The sequence below is a fragment of the Protopterus annectens genome, chromosome 14.part0, assembly GCF_019279795.1.
Source record: "Protopterus annectens isolate FY-2018-M chromosome 14.part0, PAN1.0, whole genome shotgun sequence".
Lineage (NCBI taxonomy): Eukaryota > Metazoa > Chordata > Ceratodontiformes > Protopteridae > Protopterus > Protopterus annectens.
In genome coordinates, this window is record NC_056748.1 from 812249885 (window position 1) to 812271220 (window position 21336).

The 21336-nt window shown below is 44.4% G+C and overlaps 1 protein-coding gene across 1 annotated transcript in view; it reads right to left on the reverse strand.

Moving 5' to 3' along the window:
• Positions 1–21336, reverse strand: part of PDCD11 (programmed cell death 11) — a 1563481-nt gene that overhangs the window by 55097 nt on the left and 1487048 nt on the right. Inside the window, 1 exon segment of the mRNA XM_044056566.1 lies at positions 2272–2440. Within this exon segment, the coding sequence (XP_043912501.1) occupies positions 2272–2440 (169 nt within the window).

Here is a 21336-nt window from a genome sequence, read left to right on the forward strand (position 1 = left end):
AATAAAAAACAGATTTATTTATTTTACATTTGTTTACCAGGAAAGTCTAAATCGGCAGAACCCCATTTTCAAACGAGGCCCGGAAGAAAAGCTCCACACAGTAACAATAAATAAAAACACAGACACAATGATAGTTTTTATACAGTGGTATAAAGACATGACAGAGATATCATAATTTAAAGTACTTGTACAATAGATAATAAACAGAGTTGACTGAGATTTAGTGTTGCAACAATACAGACATCCAATATGCAGTGAAAGACTAGTCATATCCCTATGTATTCTGCACATATGGAACAGATATCCACAAGATGCCAGAAATGCACCCCACCTCTTTCTGCCACCTTCAAGATAAACCTAGATAACTGGATGGGCCCAGCCTCAAATATTCTCCAGGTCTGTTGAACTGCTGTACTTGAGGCTGGATGGATTGTTTTTCAATATGAGGTTACTTGCTAGGCTTTTAAAGATCTGTAGAATAACTGCCTAGTACTTACCCAAAAACCTACAACAGTGACAATCAGCAATACCCAAAGACCCCTATTTTGAAGAGGGTGGTCCCTAGTCTCAATGAATCATTCCTATAAAGTGAGGAAATGACTGATGCAAAAAATAAGAGAGGAAACAGATGAAGTCTTCTACCTTGGGGGGCACTTGTCACATCATCTTTGGTTTGTGCTGTGATGTATTCCTGTACTTTTAGGGACACCAAAGCCTGACACTGTATTTCCATGCATTTCTATGCTACCAAGGACAATGAGGATGAACTACTGTTTGCCCTCTCTGAGCCATGTAACGAGGCATGAAATCAGAAAGATTCATATCAAGTAATCAAACACATTCAAATCAAGTGCCATTTGTTAGAACACAAATCACGAAAAAAAAAACTTAAAAGCTATTTCCAGTGTCCCATCTTCTGCTCAGGAGGGACGTGGTTAGAGTGAATTTCATTAGTCTAGAGTTTGTCACCAAGTCTACATCATGAATCAAGGATTCTCCAATAGAGAGAGGGCAAATCTTGGCCATGCTTTAGATACTGAAACGAAGAATAATGATGAAGACATACCATGATGCACTTCCCAAGTTGGTCACCAAGAGTACACCTCTCATTCTTAGCAAAAGATAGGCAAAAGTTAGATCCCTTGCTAGTGAATGAAGCTTTGAAGGTGCACAGCATTGAATGCCACTGCAAAAATTGACTTTATGAGGGGACACTGGCCAGTGCCTGGCCTCCTGATCACTGTCCTCTTTTCATGTCTCAAACCCTACCCTTGGACAGTCAACAGACATCAGTACCTATTGCAACGTTGGTCACCTTGAAAAATCCTCACCTTCTATGTGATAACACAAGGCAGTTTTTTTACACATTGTGCCTCTCTCTCAGGTAGCACAACTCACAGTAAAAATCCTAGCTTGTGATTTGATGACTACAGGAGTGCTTTGATTTTGTTTTAAACGTCAAAGCTGGGGATCGTCCAATCATGCACATTTGTAAAAACCATAAAAGTGCTACAGGGTCCCACTGAAGACTAAGTAACAGAAAAAATGTGCAGCAGGGACAGGAGGACTCCTAGCACAGCATGTGGTATGATAAGAGAGCAGAAGTATACACAAGTGTGTGTGTGTGTGTGTGTGTGTGTGTGTGTGTGTGTGTGTGTGTGTGTGTGTGTGTGTGTGTGGACTAAACAGACTGGATGGTATCAAAACAGGAAATCTCAACCAGTACCACTGCAGACGGCCTTCACAATTAGATCATGTATTGCTCATTACATGCTCTGTGTACTAAGAACCTCTGTGACCTACTGGCAAGTCAATCAGTAATCTGATGACCAAAAGTATCACTATTCAGCTAACTTCATTCATTAAACACATGTAAGCTCTATGATAAATATTATACCAACATGCAAAATGAATTTGAAGATTCATCATTGTTAAAGATTCTCCATTAAGAATTTCACACATTCACAGAAATCAATTCATCTGATGAGATAGGTCTGTGCAAATCCATGTCACATGATGTTCTGCACCTTTTGAAAGTCTGCATAATGTCTCTTCCTTCATCATTTTCTCTATGTAGTGCTCCAGCTAAACCCCTTGGATTTTCTCTCTCTCTACTCTTCTCTTCCTTGCCGGAAGACAATAATTTTTTCTTGTTGCCGACATGACAGCCAAAACTTTACACTAACTTGCTCTAGAAAATAAATAGATTTTGTGAACATGTATTTTTATTACTAAAGCAGCTTTTTTACTGTTTGAAAAAATGGTGCCCACCTTATGTTTGTCACACTTGGTGTAGATATCCGCCAACTTCTGATGCACCTTTAAAGGATCATTGTATTGTACGGCCCTTTCAAACACTTTTGTCAGTGTCTCTTCAGTTCCATACATGTTCTCCAGATTTAACAGGGCTACCCACACATTCATCTTTTCTTGCTCCTCTCTGAAAAATAAGAATGCATAAGTATAAGCTGTACACACAGTAGACTGGCATAAGAAAAGTATGTGCTGCAGTAATGACACCACAAATTACAGTAGTATGATGTACTCACCATAACAGAAGACTGTTTATTTTCTTTAATCGCCTACTAGCTTATTCCCAAATATGTACCATCACCTCAGTAATATAACATACATTTTTCAATACCTAACCACCAAGTCTCTTCTTGACTCACTTCAGAAACTAATTTCTACATTGTACATTACACTCTGCTTGAATGTACATTGCACTGTGATTTTCATTAGAATGTACATATGCAGTTTTTTTCTATGTAATCAGTCTGAACTTCTCTTTTATTGCTTACATTTCTGTATTTTTGTTCATGAAATGTTTTGTATTTTACCAAGGCTGAGCTTGAAATTGGACAATATTGTTCAGTACACTACCTTGGTAAACAAAAATATATATAAATAAAACAAATAAATCTATACCACTTTGAGAATAGGGCAGCCATGTCAATTACATGCCCTTTACAATAAAGTGCACATGTTTAAGGACAGATTAACCTAATCAAGTGACACCTCCCTTAACTCTGGTCTAGCTAGTTCTAAAGGGAAAAAATCAAAGAGTACCAGATTTCCCTTATGGAACTATCTGAAAAATACAATCTACAAATGCGTTGCATTGATGTGCGAAGTGAACTTCAATTATTAGTTTCAAGGAGGACAGATATATTAAAACAATGCCAATAATACTGGCATAATACCAACAAACAAAGCAGTATGCAATAAACCCTCACATAGTTACCAGTTTAGTAGTCTGGCTACATTAAACTAAAACCTACTAAAAGCAGCTTGGCAAACTGGTAAAAAAGCATTGACAGACTCTTCCAAGAAAGCACTTTTAATTTAACCAGGAAGGTTTAGTGACTAGACAGCAACTAATCTTCCACTAACCTCTTGAATAAAAAGAGGAACAGCTTCAATTCTCATTGTGTCCACACCTAAATAACAGCAGACTAAGAGGTCACCAAACTACCCCATGTCCCAGAATGATCATCCAACTTTTGTCTATCAAAGTTGTAGAAGGAAGGCCAACTCACAACCTCAAAATTTCAAGACCAGAGACTGCCTTTAAAAAAGCTGATAAAAAAGCAGCCCTAACAGAATAATGTTTGACCTGTGCTAAGATCAGTCTGTTTCCAAAGTACAAAAAGTACACAGCTTGAAATGTCCATTACATATCTGTTTAGGAAATGCTGTATATAACAGATATTCTTGCCATGCCAAATTGCCTACAGGGGACCACAGCTGGTGAGTTTAAAATGTAGAGGTATTCTCTTGTCCATTTCAGCTCTGCATTTTTTTTTCATGGACGTTCCCACATTTGTGGTGCATATAACTGAAAGGGCACATAATGTGTATGCTCCAAACCTGGCCATGAGAAAGCAGCCTAGACCTGTAATAGTAAATATGCAATCCTCCCAGAAAAAGGAGTTAATTCTGAACGAAACAAGGCTGAAGAAAAAAGCACTAAAAGTGGGAGACAGTAGAGTTTGTGGAAATGACTATTCATTATATACCAGGCAGAAAAGGAGTAAATTTATTCCACTAATCAGGGAATGTTGAGAAGCAAGTGTAAAATTTAAACTGCCGTACCCAGCTATCTTCAGAATATTCTTTCCTGAAGGGACAATGACATTTTTTGATGAAGAACATGCTAAGAAGGAAATACAAAAGCTTGTCCAACAAAACGTGAGCTGTGAAACAGAAGATTCTGCTGCTGTTGCTTCTAGTAAAGAAGACATATAGAGAACTGTGCCAGTGAAAGCTGTTTCAATGGAAGATACTTAAAAGACAAGAAAAAAGCACAAGAGCTGACTAAAAGAACCAAGAGTACATTGGAAATGAAGCAGACACTGTATTTGGGAGATGGAGATAAACAAGAATAAAAGCAGCAACTTGGAAATTGACACACAAATGTAAGATTACAAAGCATTAATTATATTTGTGAAACATAAGAAAACATGGAAATACTAAACATTTTTGACTTTGTTAAACTTGCAGGGGACTCTAAAGCATATGCCTTACTTCATATCATTAATGTTTGGAAGAACACTTAGGAGAGGGGAAGAGGAAGAAGAGAGTTAAGTAAAACAAAATTGTGTTCTTAACCGCAGTATTTTTATAATGCATGATATAATCTACATGCTATAAAGTAAAGTTTTCTCACTTTCTTTCAAGTGTATTTGGGGATACTGGAGTAAACAGGTGCCCCTGTTTTTTTTTTCTTTTCTCTTTCTCCTTTGCTCAGTTTTAAGAAATGTAGGCACTCCAATGTAAAAAAAAAGGTGGTCAAAAGAGCATGATACAAGAAAAACTGATGTGCTTTTTTCTCATTCTTGCACAGGGGAATGACTGGATTAGAGCTCTTGGTTTAACCTAGAAACATGTTTTAAGAGAAGGCAAATAAAGAATATTGAATATAATAAAGCTTTCCTCTAGAAAATAAATAAATGCGTGTAGAAGCAATTCTATATCTGGTTCTCACATCTTCATGGAGACAACCTGATAAAAGAGCAATAAAAACAGAATACTTCTTTCTTTCAATAGTTAGGAGATAATGTTTAAAACATTCAAGTGTTTGCAAAATCTGGAAGATTAATAAAGATAAAACAAGACAGCATTTAGTAGCAGTACATGCTGTACTATGCATCTTCGCATGGATAACCTTCCTTTTAGGTTAACCCAAGTCTGAGAATGTGGCTGTCAGTTTGGGACAACTGTTCCTATTAGGAGAGCAAAACTGCAATATTAGAAGATGCACAGAATTTTGCGTGTTAGTGGAAGTTAACAGGTTTTAGGGGTGTATTTGTTTTTTATTTGAGGGCATTCAATAAAACAAAAAGCTTTGTAAGATGTGACATAGGCTCAAAAGGATATAATCATCCCCCATTATCCCATTTTTCTGCATGAGGTCGGGGTATTGTGTTAACTGTCGCCATATCTCAATTCAATGCCACACTCTTGCCTTCTGCGAAACTCATGCCTGACTGTTGCAGATGATCTTTCACACAATCTATTCACCTCTTTACTGGATGTCCTAATTTCCTCTTACCTTCTTCCTGTCTGTTCCAAATCATCTTCACCAAACTGACTTCTGTTTTTCTGCACAAGTCTAAACCACCATAATCAGTTCTCTCTAATCTTTTCTGTAACTGGAGCTACTTTGGCTTCTGCTCTTATGCCCTTATTTCATCATCTGTCCCACAGTGTGCATCCTACCACCCCCCCCCCCTTCTCAGGCTCTTCATTTCCATCATCTCTAGCTTTCTCATCTGCTCTGCCTTTACTGCCCAGGTTTCTGTACCATACAGTAGTACTGGTTGCACCACTGTTTTGTACACCTTACGTTTCAGCTTCTTTGGCATTTTTCTGCCAGACTACACCTCAGACTCTATGCTAGGTGGCTTCAGCCCCTCTGATTCTAGCTTTGACCTTTTCAGAGTTCCTTCTCCTCCACCACCACCCCTCCCAGATACCCAAAGCTCTTTACCTGTTCCAATATCTTCCCTTCTATCTCAATTCTCAGCCTCTTCTAATTTCCCCAGGCTGTTGCCATTACCACTGTATTATCTGTGTTTAATTTCACCCCATGTGCCTTCAGTTTTGCATTCCATTCCACTATCCTTTGCTGAAGTTCTTGCTCACTGTCTGCCTAGAATACCACATCAACTGCATAAAGCAACTTTGTTGATCTGTTCCCCTCCAACCTGTTTGCAATGTAATCCACCAGTATGAATGGCAGTGGGCTCAGAGTTGAACACTGGTGCGCATCCACTCACATTGGGAACCCCTCTACGAGGCCAAACACTGTTCATATTGAGTCAATGGGTCCTTGTATACAGCCTGTACTAATTCTACTGTTTCTTGGACTTTGAACCACTGCACTACTGCCCAAATCAGCTTTCTTGGGACCTTGTCATATGCTTTCTTCAAGTCTAGGAATGCCCAGTTGGACTCTTTCCTCATCTTTAGCTTCTTCTCAACTAACTGTCTCATTGCAAACATTGGGTCAGTTGTGCTGCTATCTAACCTGAATCCAAACTGCTCATTTCCCATCTTAATTTCTACTACTCTGCATATCCTTTTATTAATCACTCTCTCCAGAACTTTCATGCAATGTGATAGGAGTTTGATGACCCTGTGCTGCTCACAGTTGTGGATGCCCCCTTTGTTCTTGTACACTGGCACGAGTATGCTTATTCTTCAGTCATCTGGGATACCCCTTTCTCTCCACACTGCTATAAGTACCCTCAGAAGCCATTTATCCCCTATCTCACACAGCATATTTATCATACCTGCTGTGACCTCATCTGAGCCTACTGGTTTCCCTGACTTCATTTTCCTTAGTACTATCCTTACATCTTCTGGGGTGGGCTACTCCTCTTCTCTCATAGTAGGCTGTTTCTGTGTCAGTTCAGCTTCTGTGCGTTTTCTTCATTGAGAAGCTGCTGGAACCACTCCTTCCATCTGCCTTTGACATCCTTTGGATTGGTAAAGCAGGTTGTTGCTGGCATCCCTTATAAAGGGCATCTGACTATCTTCTTTATATTTGTCTTTGCCTTGCAACCTGATACAGTTCATTTGTGCCACCTACTGAATCACTTTCCAAAAGCTGGTACAGTGCCCTCTGATGCCTTACTTTTTATTATTGCAACTCCTTTCTTAGCTTCTTTGTTAGCCAACCAGTATTCCTTCCTAGCCTGGTTAGTATTTTCTATCTCTCACATTTTCCTGCACTCTTCTTTTTATGATTTCCTGGACTTCCGCATTCCACCACCAGCTTTCCTAATGTACCTTAGTTCCATATCTGCCTCAGCCACATATCTGTTCTGTAGTCCTCGCATAAGCTGTTTTGAGGTGCTGCCATTCTTCTTCAACTCCACCCATTTCCTCCTTTTCTTGGGGTTATAGAGCCCAGAGAAATTCCTTGAACTGTTGTGCTTTTTCTCCAGTAAATGTCTAGGTCTTCAGCCTGGTCTCTGTTGACCTTAGAGCCTTCTAGATATTGTGAAGGGTGAAAGTAATCTTTTATTGTCTTGTGTGGATTTATTAAAATAGTGTTCCGTGATTACTGCAAGCCTGTGGTGTTTTTTTTCTTCTGGTTCTTGGATACACAGGACTTCCAGCCTCCTCCATATCATCGTGTCATCCACTTCCAAGCTGCGTCCTGTTAGTGAACCTACATTAAGTGTAGCAATTCTCAGTTCATTTTTGGCAGGTTGACTGGTTTTACATCCAGCATTCGCTCAACAGAACTATCCCAGGTAACCTAGGCAGGGCAACTAGCCAATAGCTTATTGAACCAGGGCTGTTGGGCTTTATGGTGGGCACACACTGGCCAACAGGGGCACATACACCCCTCTCACTGTTAGCATGCATCCCTAGCATAGCTCGGAGTAGGCCAGGTCCTCAACCCACTTACCAGTAACTACCTATGACAATTTTGGCGACATTAGTCAAAATGACTAAATCACCTAGAGCCATATTTTACACCATTCTCAGTTATTTTATTACAGGTTGATTGGTTTTTAGGTCCAGCTTTCACTCAGAGCTATCCTAAGTAACCCTCTTCCTGTCTCCTAAGTGATCTTCCAAACATTAATGATATGACAAGAAACAACTGTATAAAAGATCAACCTGCCAAAAATTAGTGTATGCATGCAACATAAAAGCTGGATCCAGACAATTAGTAAAAAAACAAATGGTGCACACAAAAGGGGGGGGGATCAGTTTTTAACATAATGATGCTTTCTATATTATATTTAAATGTTAGTAGTCTCACAGATGTATACAAAAAAGAAAGAGTAATGAACTATATTAAAAAATGCAGTGTGCAAATAGCTGTGTGCAAGAGACACATTTGGAAAGAAGTGAACGTGTGCATTTGATAATGAAAGGTTTTCAGGATGGTTATTCAGCAGAATACTTGCAACAAAGGTAAAAAGGAGTACTTGCATTAATTGCAAGAGGAGCTCCGATAATGACAGAAGTGAATAAAAAGAGACAATAATGGTAGATTTGTTGTACTAAGTGGCTACTGGCAAGGAAGGAGGATTTCACTGGAATGAATTTATATTCCACCTAAAACTGCTACAATGGAGCTTAAGAAAATTCTGGGAGAAATAATCAGCTGCCAGCAGGAAATATTACTTGTATGTGGGGACTGGAATTTAATTTGCAGCAGTGAAGATGTGTCTGAGGGGCCCAGAAGAGGAAATATAACAAAGGAGGGTAGAGTTTTGAAGACATTTATGAAAATATTTGGCATGGAAGATGTGAATTCAGCAATAGGAGTTTGGAGTGAATTTACATACTCTCCAATATATAAAAAACTGGGCTAGACTAGACCGAACTTAAATTTCACAGGAACATATGCATTTAATTGAAAGCTTTGATACACATCCAATAATTTCACATCATCCACCAATAACAACCAAAATAAAAATGCAGGGTAATGAAATGAGACACATTGGCGCTTTACCACCTATACATTTGAAAGACAGCAATTTAAGGAATGGGTAGTGGAAATTATTCAGGAGTTATTGGAGAAGACAGAAATTTCTTCTGAAAATATACCTAGGGAGTGGGATAAAAATTAAAGTGGAGTTTAAAAGCAGGGTGAAAATAAGAGTTATGGTTAAGAAGTAAAAGGACGTTATGTACCTACCATAATGTTCCATGTTTGTTGTCCTTCATCTCGCCTTCCTTCCTGCTGGTTGGGTTTGGAGCCGATCCTCTGCTCCGACTCTGCCATTTTACTATAGCTCGAGAGCTTATACTGGCTCTAGGCTAACCCCTATCCCAACATGCCTAGCGGTAGCTACCCAGGTCTCGTTTGTGATAACCCACACTAGACAAACATAGTAAAAGGCAAATTTCAAATTTTACTAAGCTCTTATACATTCAAAGGTTAGGAAGGAAAAAAGAAAAACAAGGCATGGTCAACTTAACCTGGTATGTCAACAGGAAACTCAGCCAGTGTAACCAATGAGAGAATTCCTCTCAATCCCCCAGAAGGGGGAAGGGGGGGGTGCAAGAAGGAAGGCGAGATGAAGGACAACAAACATTGACGTTATGGTAGGTACATAACTTCTTTATGTTATGTTGTCTCAATCTCATCTTCATTCTTGCTGGTTGGGACCATGTCCCCAGCACCTGGTTCTTGGGTGGCTCACTGGAATAAACTCTTCAGGACCGTGGAACCAAAGGATGCCCTATTCTGGGAAACCACATCCACTTTGTAATGAGTGATAAAGGTATGAGCACTTGCCCAAGTTGCTACTGTACAGATTGAATCTAAAGGCAATTTGGCTTGGAAGGCAACAGAGGTAGCCAAGACCCTGGTGGAGTGACTCAGGCTTTCCCTGGAAGCTTCTTGACAGCCGCTTTGATAAGGTCACTTTTGAAACTGGAAAACCTTGTTTATTGTCAGCAAAGGATACAAACAATTGATCTGATTTTCTAAAGTCCTTGGTCCTGTGTAGATAAAAGCATAATTGTCTATGGACATCCAATTGGTGGAGCGTATACTTTGTCTTGTTGCCATAATTGAGGAAGAATACAGAGGAAGCTCGATGAACTGATTTAAATTATACTCTGAACACACCTTTGGTAAGGAGGAGGGACTGGTTCTGAGAGAAACTCTATCTTTGTAGAAGATGAGATACAGCAGGTGAATAGATAAAGCGTGTAATTCAGAAACCCAACTAGCTGAGGTGATGGCAATCAAGATGATGGTTTTCCAAGACAGAAATTTCAGGGGACAAGATGATGCTGGTTCAAAGGGTGTAAGAACCAGAGAGGCTAAAATTAGAAGTTATGTACTCACCATAACGTTCCATCTGAGTAGGTGACTTCATTCGGATGCAACCTGTGGGTATCAGATCCGACCTCGGATCCGAGCCGGCAATTCAAAAGCTTAGGCTCCGAGCTCCTAGCTCCTCCCTCTTACCCATAACCCCTTGCCAAGCCCTGACTGACCTCAGATTGAGTTTGCCTCAAAATACTGACCACAGTACACTAAAACAGCATAAATACTCGCTCTATAAAGGTCAGGGGGATGGAGGGGGGGATGGTTGCATCGAATGAAGTCACCTACTCAGATGGAACGTTATGGTGAGTACATAACTTCTAAATCTGAAGTAGGCAGACTTCATTCGTCTGCAACCTGTGGGACAGAGTCCCTAGCTACCTGAATCTTGGGCCGTCATGGAAGGATGTTCGAGCACCGCTGAGCCAAAGGATGCTCTTCCTCTAGAAATAACATCCACCTTGTAATGAGAAATAAAAGTATGAGGCGAGGCCCAAGTAGCTGCCAGATATCATCCAACGAAACACGGGACTTAAAGGCGGCTGACGTAGAAACTGCCCTAGTAGAATGAGCCGTAACCCTCTGAGGAGCAGGTCTGCCTGAAGTGTCATATGCCTGCAGAATGCAATTAGCAATCCATTTAGATAGAGTGACTTTAGATACTGCTTTACCCAGAGCAAATTTAGCAAAGGAGACGAACAGCTGATCTGATTTCCTGTGGCCAGCTGTCCTGTTAATATAAAACGTAATTGTCTATGAACATCCAAGGAATGCAATTTGTATTCTCCTTTGTTTGAATACTTGGGAAAGAACACAGGCAAATTGATTGACTGGTTAATATTGGATTCAGAAGAGACCTTCGGAAGAAAAGATGGATTGGTCCTGAGGCACACCCTATCAGGGAAGAAAGAAAGATAAGGCGGTTTGACACATAGAGCCTGAAGCTCAGACACCCTTCTGGCTGAAGTGATACCTACCAGAAAGGCAGTCTTCCAGGAAAGGTATTTTAAATCAGCAGAAGCTGCAGGCTCGAAGGGAGGAGCAGTAAGGGCCTGCAGGACTAAAGACAAGTCCCAAGGCGGTACAACCTCCTTGACTGGAGGCCTTAACAAAAAAACTCCTTCGAGAAAAGTTTTGCATAATTTCGCTGTCATAAGGGGAGCTGTGTCATGACCAATGTGATAATGCGAGATAGCCGCCAATTGTACCTTAATCGTGGAAGAACTAGCCCCTTGATGAAAGAGGTCTGTTAGAAAATCCAGCACCGCAGACATAGGTGCTGAAAAAGGATCCACAGTTCTCTGTCCTGCCCATATAGAGAACCTCTTCCATTTACTCCGATAAACCTGTCTGGTGGAAGGTTTATGAGCAGCCACCAAAATGGCCTTGACTGGTGAAGAGATACCGGGAGTCCTAATTAAGGTTGGAATTGGAGCAGCCAAGCTGTCAACTTCAGGGTCCGCAGATTGGGAACTGGCATTCCCAGAGGGTGAGAGATGAGATCCGAAATTGGATCCAGAATCCATGGTGGATTGATTTTGTGAGACCATACAAAGGGGAACCAAGGTTGTCGAGGCCAGAATGGGGCAATGAGAATCATTCTGCTCCCCAAACTGTTGGCTTTCTGCAGAAGCCTCTGCATCAGAGGAAGTGGAGGGTAGGCATAAAGGAGACCGGGAGGCCAAGCATGCACCAGAGCATCCTCGGGAACTCCTGGTGGGAAAGCAGAGCGAAGAAATTGTCGCATTTGGCGTTTGAGGGAGAAGCAAAAAGATCGCAACAGGGTTGCCCCCAAACGGCAAAAATCTTCTTCGCTACTTGAAGATTGAGGGACCACTCGTGTGGAGAAAGGATGGTGTGACTGAGCTTGTCCGCAAGGATGTTGGACTTTCCCGGAATGTGCGTTGCTACCAGAAAGCGTTTGGTGGAAATTGCCCATTCCCAGACTCTCATGGCCTCTCGACAAAGGGGGTAAGACCTGGTTCCTCCCTGCTTGTTGATATACCAGACTACCGACATGTTGTCTGTCTGAATCGCAATAGTCCCTGAAGGAATAACGTGGTGAAGTGCTTGCAACACTAGGAGCACCGCCCTCATTTCCAGGACATTTATATGCAATGACGTCTCTGTGGGATTCCACGTGCCTTGGACAATCTTTCCCGCAGAATGCCCCCCCCACCCGAGGCAAGAAGCGTCCGTGGTCACTGTGGCTCGGGGAAATGCAGCGCAAAAAAGGTCTCCCTGCCAGGGGCTCCGGAGAAAGAAGCCACCACAGCAGGGAGTCCCTGCACGCTCTGCTGACCGCAATCGGAGCGTTTAGAGACGAACAAAGAGGAGACCACTGAACTTGAAGGGTCCATTGAAGAACCCGCATGCGTAAACGGGCATGAATTAGAAGCGGGATAGCTGCCGCCATAGAACCTAGGGCCCTCAGGACCGAAGCTGCAGTTGGAGATGGTTGCAGGATTGCTGTCACATGACACCTCAGGCTGGCGATACGGTCTGGGGTGAGGAAGGCTCGCATTGATCTGGTGTCTAGTCTTCCTCCTATGAAATCTATAATTTGAGTTGGATTCAGAAAAGATTTCTCCCAGTTGATCGTGATGCCCAGCCTTGGTGCTAGTTGAAGAAAGTAATCCCTGGCTGAGCACAGAAGATGCCTTGATGATGCCATCAGGAGCCAGTCGTCCAGGTACGGAAAGACCTGTAATCCCTGGAGCCTCAGGTGGGCCGCTACCACCGCTAGCACCTTGGTAAACACCCTGGGGGCTGAGGTGAGACCAAAGGGGAGGACCCTGAACTGATAATGACTGGCTCCCAGGCAGGAGCGAAGAAACCTCCTGGATCGTCTGTCCATCCGAATGTGGTAGTACGCATCCTTGAGGTCTATGGAACACATCCAGTCGTTCTCCCTCAAGAGGGGGAGTATAGATTGCAGGGTGACCATCCGAACTTTTGCTTGGTTACTGACAGGTTCAACTGGGAAAGGTCTAAGATTGGTCTTAAGTCCCCGTCTTCTTTGGCACCAAAAAGAACCTGGAGTAAAACCCTAATCCGGCTTGATCTGGGGGGACGCGCTGGATGGCTCTTTTTTCTAGCAGCTGCTCGATTTCGATAGCTGCCGCCTCCCTTTGGTCGGGTGGAACATCTGGGAGGCTGCGAGATTTGGGAATCTTGAATAGGGGTATTGAATATCCTCTGGATATAAGTCGAAGCACCCAACTGTCTGTTGTAATGGACTCCCAAGAAGTCAGGTGCATCGAAAACCGCCCCCCGACTGCCTCCAGAGACGGACAGCCGGGCAACCCTTCAGGGCTGCTGCGTGGGTCTCTCAGAAAAGGGTTCTCTGGACCCAAAATTGCCAGGAGCCCCTGCCTCTGGCACGCGACCTCCCGTCCTCCTCTGCCACGGAAGGACTGGTTATCCGAGCAGGTTGGGACTGCTGCGACTTCGGAACCACATCTTCTTCTGTCCCTTTTGGTTCTTAGAGAAGGACCTCTGGGGAGCTGAGAAGCGGATTCGACGGCAGACAGCGTCTTCCGTCCCTTTTCGCTCTGGACTAATGTCTCATGAACAGTCTTGCCAAACAAGGCAGAACCATCGAAAGGGGCATTCGAAGGTCGCCTTGAAGGGCTCTGCAAAATCACAATGGCGGAGCCAGGCCTGTCGCCTCATGACTAGGCCTGCTCCGCTGGCTCTAGCGGCTCCCTCAGTAGCATGAGACAGCAGCCGCATAGATGTATTGGATACTGATCTGAGAGTGGCCATTCGGGTGGAGTAAACCTGTTTATCCTCACTCGAGATGGACTCGGGGAGATGCAGCGTATTCTTTAATCAGATCCCGCTGCATCCTAATGACATGTGCCATGTAGTTCAGCGCTCTCAAGGAAAAGGTCGCTGAACTAAAAACTCGCTTCCCAATGCGATCCATCGAACGGGACTCCTTGCCCGGAGGATGGACGGAGGGACTCTCCTGGGCCAATTCCCTCTTCGTGGCTGCAGCCATCATCATGGCATCTACTGGGGGACCCTTACTCCAGTGGGTGCGGTCTGATGGAGGAGAAAGAATGCGGTCCGGCGCTTAGGATAGGCTCAATGGTGTCCGGATCCTTCCACGCCCTGATGGATATAAGATCCACCAGGGGTCAGCAGGAGGACACCCAAGAGGTAGAAGGGCCGCCTCGAATGCCTCCAAGAACACAGACTCGTCGAAGAAGCCTTGGGGCAGACCACCCCCGATCCTTAACATCTCCATGATGTCTCCAAATGAGACGTCCTCAGGGGTGACCTAGGGGAGCCTTCCCTTCATCCAAGTCCGTGTCTTCAGTGACGGACTCAGGGAGTCCATGTGCCTCCTCTTGCACTTACGCTTCGAGGTACTTCATCGGGGGGGCTGTCCGAGGAGTACTCTTCAGCAGTTGGTTGTTCCAAGGAAACCACTTGGGACATCGTGGCGGGCTGTCCCTGGGACCGGCTGGTGGGGCCTGGCCCAACTGCAATGGAGTGCGGGATGGAGCCGTGGCAGGGACCGGGGTCCGGATGTCCTCGACACTGCCCTTTCCATAACGCGTTGAAAGCCGAGGGAGCCAGCTTCTCTAAGCCCGAGCCGACCCCACTCGGATCCGGCGACGGATCGGAGTCGAGCGAAACCGTCGGATCCGAGAGACCAGTGTGCTCCGACCTGGACGGAGCCGAAGACACACCAGCTCCCTCGGATCCGAGGCTCGGCCCTCGGCTCCGAGTGGTCGGGTCCGAAGTACCCGAAGCACTCAAGGGATGGGACGGATCCCAGGTGCGCCGACCTATCGGATCCAACCCACCCCCGGATCCAAATCTGCACGGCGCCGATAGCTCCGAACCCGTGGTATGGGTCGGAGAAGGAGCTAAGGGGGCGAAAAAAGGGGTCGAAGCCCCTCCCGGATGGGGGGGGGCTAGGAGCACTCCCATTTGCATTTGGGCCTGGATGAATTTCCTCATCATCCGGTCCATATCAGCTTCGCTCATTGAAAAAGTCGATCTAGAGGAGGCCACCGAAGCGGACCTAGAGAGCCGTCTCGGTGACCTCCTGGAAGGGCTAGCCTCCTCCTCCTCGGGTCCAGGAGAGAACCGAGGGGAGTGGAGCCGAGGAGGAGGAAAGCTAGAAGGCACAGGGGAGGCCCGCTTAGATGGAGGAGCCGAACTAGAAGTTTCGGCTCTCCTCTTGTGGTGCTTCTCCCTGTGCCTCTCCTTCTGTCTTTCCCTAGAAGAATCCTTCCTCCGGCAACTTTAAGGGAGGTTGAGTCCCAGCCGGAGGGAGAACTCACAGCAACAGGTTGCTGAATGGAAGGGCAGAGGCGAAGCAGTATCTGGGGTAAAAGACCCGCCAGCACCAACCGACCTCCGTTCCCTTAAAGCCCGGGGTTGAACCCTGCACAAATGGTACAACCAGAAGACAGGTGTTCAACCCCAAGCATTTAACGCACCGAGTGTGGCCATCTGCTGGGGACAGCTTATGGCCACACTCGGTACATTTCGAGAAAACAGCCTTAGGGGCTTCAGACATCACAAACCTAAGGCCTAAATACACACACACACAAACAAACTACGAAAACCCGAGAAAAATTAACTAAAGAGGGAGGAAAGCCTTAACCACACACAACACTAACTAGATTAATAACAAAAACAGAGAATTTGAAAACTTTTTCTGTCAAAAAATCTAAACTTATCTCAACCAACGCCAGGAGCTCTAGAATTCCGTTGCTTCTTGAAAAGCGGCAAACGAAATCTGAGGTCAGTCAGGGCTTGGCAAGGGGTTATGGGTAAGAGGGAGGAGCTAGGAGCCTAAGCTTTTGAATTGCCGGCTCGGATCCGAGGTCGGATCCGATACCCACAGGTTGCAGACGAATGAAGTCTGCCTACTTCAGATCAAGGTTTAGGTCCCGGGGGGGGGGGGGGGTTCTTACTAAGGTCCGTAAAAGGGTTGTACCTCATAAGAATGCTTTGCACAGCTTATGGGACATATTAGAGCCCAACTCTCCCACATGAAAATTGGAGATGGCACCCAGTTGGACCCTAATGGTAGCTGCAGCTGCCCCTCATTCGAACATTTTGGCCAGGAAGTCAAGAATCTTGGGAACAGGAGCAGTGAAGGAATCATTGGAGCCTGGCTACGACTGGAAGTGGAGAAACCAAGCTGCCAGCTTGAGAGTTTGAAGGAAGGGGTGGAGCACGCCAGACTGATGCATCAGAAGGTCCGGAACTGGGTTCAGGATCCAAGGCTCCACTTGCAGATGATGGCAGAGAAACGGGAACCATATATGAAGAGGCAAGTAAGGAGCAATGAAGATGAGCTTGCAACCCAGTGAGTTGGCTTTCTGAAGTACCTTGAGGATCAGAGGAAAGGGTGGAAAAGCATAAAGTAGTCCCGGAGGCCAATCGTGGACAAGTGCATCCCTAGGTGACTGTCCCAGTGGGGGGACTAAGGCGCAATAGCTGCTGCATTTGTTGTTGAGGGAAATGGCAAAAAGACTGCAGCATGGTTGGCCTCATTTGTGAAAAATCAAGTCCGCAACTTCTTGCTTCAAGGACCACTCGTGAGGCATGAGGACAGCCCTGCTGAGCTTGCCCACTATAACGTTGGATTTTCCGGGAATGTGAGTCTCAATCAGAAAATGTTGGGAAGACATCGCCTATTGCCATACTCAAGGGGCCTACCGACACAAGGGGTAAGATCTGGTCCTGCTTTGTTTGTTGATGTACCATACCGCTTGACATATTGTCTGTCTGAACTGCAATAGTTCCGGTATGTAGAGAGTCTTGAGGTGCTTGCAATGCCAAAAGCACTGCTCTCATCTCTAGAACATTGATGTGCAAGTGATACTTGTATTGCTGCCACATTCCTTGGACAGTCTGTCCCAGATGATCCTCCGCCCACCCTATCTGGGAGGTGTTCGTGGTCACTGTGTCTACTGGATAGGGGTCTAGAAAGGGTCTGCCCAGAGTCACCTTGGGGGAGACAAGCCACCATACTAAGTCCTTTTTGCAGGATTCCGTGATTGAGATCCTATGTGACATTGGTAAATCCTGGAACGACCACTGAGCGAAAAGAAGCCACTGCAGAATTCTCATGTGGAAGCGAACCATACGGACTAGAGTAATTGCTGCAGCCATTAAGCCCAAGACTTTCAGTACCACTCTTGCCTGAACTCTCTCCTTTTTCATGATGAATGAAACTTGCTGACAAATGGTGGACACCCTGTCTTGAGGCAGCTTTGCAATCATAGCTCTGGTATCTAGGTCTGCCCCTATGAAGGTAATACACTGACATGGCAACAAGGCAGACTTTTCACAGTTTATGGTGATGCCTAGCTAGGAACAGGTTTGAATTGTGTAGTCCTGCGCTTTGATTAGTTGATGCTTTGTGGTAGCAATGAGGAGCCAGTCGTCTAGATATGGAAACACCTGGAATTCTAGACGTCTCGGGTGAGATGTGACCACTGCCATACACTTGAACACCCTGGGAACTGTGATGAGACCAAAGGGCAGAGCTCTAAACTGATAAAGACTGGCTCCCAGCCAGAAGCGTAGGAATCTCCTGGATCTCCTGTCCATTTTTATGTGGTAGTACGCATCCTGGAGATCGATGAGCACATCCAATTGTCCTGACCCAAAAAGGGGAGAATGGACTGCAGCGTTACCATCCAGAACTTCGCTTTTTTTACTAATTTGTTTAGCTTGCTGAGATCCAAGATGGGTCTCCAGTCCCCTGTCTTCTTTGGAACTAAAAAGAAAGTACAGTTGTGTGCACTTACCATAAATGTAGATGTTCGAGTGTATTCACTGTTGCAGTCATTACATTTGGGTAATCTGCTGGCAGGTTGCCCTCAGTCAGCCTGAATAAGTCTTGGGTCCTGCGTCAGTTGCTGTCTCCTCTTCCATGACGTCAGGTCGTCAGGGGTATAAAACATGCAGCCGATGCCATTGTATTCAGTTTTTCTTGCCCCAGATGTCAGGTGCCCCTCCAAATGGGGAGTAAAAATAATATATAAAAATAAACAGTAAATATATGAATGCACTTTTAGAAACAAACTTTACCTTCAACCAAAAGCAAATACACCACAAAGGCTTTTGAGTATAGTGAAGGAAAGAAAAGGTATAGAAAGGGGGATGGTGGGTGGGCAACCTGGACTGCAACAGTGAATACACTAACATCTACATTTATGGTAAGTGTACACAACTGTACTATGTTTTTCGTGTTTCACTGTTGCAGTCATTACATTTGGGTAGAATCCCAAAGCTATGGATGGGAGGATGGAACTAAACAGCATTAGGAGTGGCTATAAGGCCCTGCAGGACTGCAGTGGCAAAGCCTGCCCTGAATTTGAAGAAGAGAGGTAAATGATAATGCTTTGTAAAGGTATGAACAGAGGTCCAAGCAGCCGCTTCTAGAATGTCTTTGGTTGGGACCTCTCTTAGAAAAGTTGCTGAAGTTGAGGCAGCCCTGGTGGAATGTGATCTGATCCCCTTGGGCACAGGTTTGCCATGGTGCAAATAGCAGAAATGAATGAAGTGGCTTATCCACTTAGAAATAGTCTGCTTTGATATAGCCTTTCCCTCTGACCCTGCAGCAAATGCTACCAGTAGCTGATCAGACTTTTAGAGATTTGGTCCTGTTTAAGTAGAATCTTAGTCATCTGTGTACATCCAATGAATGCAGAATCTGCTCCCCCTTGTTCTGCGGATTTGGGTAAAAAGTTGGCAGGTGAATGGTCTGGTTAAGAGCCACACTGGATACCACCTTAGGCATAAAAGAAGGACTGGTCCTGAGGGACACCCTGTCTGGGTAAAATATAATAAAAGGCTCCACTGCCATGAGAGCCTATAGTTCTGAAACCCTTCTTGCTGAAGTGACTGCCAAAATAAATGCTGTTTTCCAAGATAGAAATTTTAGATCCGCAGTAGCTGCTGGTTCAAAAGGAGGCAGGGAGAGGTTTTCCAGGACAAAATTGAGGTCCCATGCAGGAGTTGGTGCTCTTCTGGGAGGCGTTACATTTTTGGCCCCTCTAAGATACTGTTTAAGCACAGGATGAGAAAAGAGGGGAGGCTCTGTGTTGTAATGTGCCGAGATGGCAGAGGCATGGATTTTTACTGAAGAAAAAGATAGGCCCTTGTCAAGCATCTCAGTCAAATATTGTAAAATCTAAGGAATATTGGGCTTTGCTGTGTCTATTCCTTGTGCTTGGTTCCAAGCACAGACTCTCTTCCATTTATCAGCATAAGATTTTCTAGTACTAGGCCTTCTGGCTTCCAAAATGACATCCATCACAGATTTACTGAGAGGTGTTGTTTGAATAATTAGTTGATTAGCCATGCTGCAAGATCCAGAGTTTGGGGCTGAGTGTACAGAATTTGATAGCTCTGCTGAGACAGCAGATGAGGTATTTGAGGCAAGTACCATGGAGGAAGGTGAGACATATTCCTTAGAAGTGGGTACCAATGCTGGCTAGGCCAGTCCGGAGCAATTAGGATCATTTTTGGTTTTTCCTGTCTGACTTTTAGTAAGACCTTGGAGAGTAGAGGCAGAGGTGGAAAGGCATAGACTGATAGGTTTTTCCAGCTGAAGGATAGAGCATCCACTTTCCATGCTTTTTTGTGATGAGCTCTTGTGCAGAATTTGTCCAACTGATAATTTTGGAGAGAGGCAAATAGATCTATGTCTGCGCTCCCCCATTTCTGTGTTAACATGCTGAAGATTTGTGGATCCAGTTTCCATTCATGCGGGTCCATAAGATTTCTGCTTAGGTCGTCTGCCAGAGTATTTTGCTTTCCTGGCAGGAACTGAGCTTGAAGATGCATTTGGTAAGTCAAGGCTGTGTTCCACAAAGCCATGGCTAGCTTGCAAAGGGGATAGGAATGTGTACCCCCCCCCTGCTTGTTTATGTACCACATAACTGTGGTGTTGTCAGTCTTTACCAGTAGTTGCCCTGGATGAAGCAAGTCCTTGAAGGCTGTCAAGGCATTCTGAACAGCTAGCATCTCTTTCTGGTTGATATGCAGATGCATTTTGTTTGGGCTCTATTTGCCCTGAATGCATCTCCCTGCCAGGTGGGCCCCCCAAGAATAGTCTGATGCATCTGTGGTTAGGATTTGGGTGGCAGTGGGTAGAGTGAATGACAGTCCCTTGTTTTGGTGACATGTCTCTGTCCACCAAAGAAACTTCTGTTGTAGGCAGGGAATGAGAGGAATCATTGTTTCCAGACTGTGACAATGTTGACTCCATAAACTTTTTAGGTACCATTGAAGTTTCCTCATATGCAGTCTCGCATATGGAATTAGTAGAATGCAGGATGCCATGAACCCCAAAGCCTGCAGAATTTGTCTTGCAGATAACTGGGTTTTTGTTGCCATTTGTTTGAAGTATGTCATCAGTTGCCTTTGTTTGTCTGGCATGAGGTAAGCTATCTGGGCAGTTGTATTCAAGCTTGCACCCAGGAATGTAATTATTTGAGAGGGTACCAGTTGTGATTTATTTTCGTTTATGGTGTACCCTAGGCATGCTAGAAGCCTTTTTACAAATGCCAGATGTTGAAGAAGAGAGTGTCCTTGTCCTCTGCTTGAATGAGACAATTGTCCAAATAAGAATAAATTTTAATGCTTCTTTGTCTGCAGAATGCAATTATTGGTGCCAGGCACTTTGTAAAGACCCTGGGCGCAGTAGATAAGCCAAAGGGCAGTGCAGAGAATTGGTAATGCAAAAAACCTGCTTTGAAGCGGAGGTATCTTCTGCATGATTCCCTTATTGGGATATGCAGGTATGCCTCTTTTAAGACTAGAGTTACTAACCAAGCATTCCTGCCTAGCATAGGCAGTAGCTGTTGTAAAGTCAGCATTTTGAATTTTGGAATGTCCAGGAACGTGTTCAGAATCGATAAGTCCAGTATTGGACGCCATGAATTGTCTTTTCTGGGTACCAGGAAAAGTCTTGAATAAAAACCTTGTCCTTTTTCCTTTTCTGGTACTGGCTGAATAGCCCCCATATCCATGAG